The 836-nt window shown below is 69.5% G+C and overlaps 1 protein-coding gene across 1 annotated transcript in view; it reads left to right on the top strand.

Moving 5' to 3' along the window:
• Positions 1 to 37: 37 nt before the first annotated feature.
• The window catches only part of CALM1 (calmodulin 1 (phosphorylase kinase, delta)), a 7,723-nt gene continuing 6,924 nt past the window's right edge, over positions 38 to 836 (top strand). Inside the window, exon 1 of the mRNA XM_006879121.1 lies at positions 38 to 245. Coding sequence (XP_006879183.1) covers positions 243 to 245 — 3 coding nt within the window. The 5' untranslated portion in view covers positions 38 to 242. The remainder of the gene's footprint in view (positions 246 to 836) is intronic.

Genomic DNA, 836 nt, shown 5'->3' with positions numbered 1-836 from the left:
TATATATACCGCGGGGCGCAGGCTCGCGCTACGGCATTGGTGCTGGGCGTCTTGCGGTTGTATAGCCGTTACTCCCAGTCGGCAGCGGCGCAGGCGGCGGCGGCACATCGCACTCCGCACCCGGCGCCTTAGCAGCAGCAGCAGCGGCCGCCGCAGAAGCAGCAGAGGCACCCCGGCCATCACAGCCCTGCGCTGGTGCAGCCGCCCTTGCTCCCTCTGCGCTTCCCCCCGTCGCTGGCACCATGGTAGGTGGCGGGTAGGAGACGCCGGCGCCGCAGCTGCCCGTGCTGCTCTCCTTGCTACGTTTTTGCTTCAGTTACTTTCTCTGTCGCTTCTTCTTTCCCCTTCCTTTTCTCTTCTGGCCGGTGTTTGCGAGAGGTTTCACTCTTTTCCCGGGTGTTACGCAGAAGCTGCGGATAAGAAGGATGTACCCCAGATTTGCATCTTGGGTTCTCGGCCAGAGATCCTCATTTAAATTTCAAACTCGTCCCCCTCGGAGCTGGTCTTGGCCGTGGGCTGGCCGCGCAGGGGCTCCGGCCGCCGCTGCCCCTTCCGCATCCACTCCCCCCCAGCCCCGCACCCGCGGCCTCCCGAGCGCCGCACCCGGCTGCCCGCAGCGCCCCGCCTCAGCGCAGGCCACGCTGGCGGAGGGTCGGTGCGGAGGCCCCCGGCGCAGCCCCGGAGGCGGCGGGCGGCGGCGAATGAATGGGCTGGGGCGCGCGGGTGGCGCACATTGCTGGGGGCGGGGGCGCCCCGGAGCCGGCCTCCCCTCCAGCCCTCCTCCGTCCCGGCCGGCTCGGCAAGGCGCCCTCCCGGGCCGTGCTTCCCTCCTCCTC

This window comes from Elephantulus edwardii, unplaced genomic scaffold (assembly GCF_000299155.1).
Source record: "Elephantulus edwardii isolate Elephantulus edwardi_28Jun2011 unplaced genomic scaffold, EleEdw1.0 scaffold00002, whole genome shotgun sequence".
In the NCBI taxonomy this organism is placed as follows: domain Eukaryota; kingdom Metazoa; phylum Chordata; class Mammalia; order Macroscelidea; family Macroscelididae; genus Elephantulus; species Elephantulus edwardii.
The sequence above is the reverse complement of the archived record's forward strand: the minus strand, read 5'-3'. Positions and strand labels throughout refer to the sequence as shown.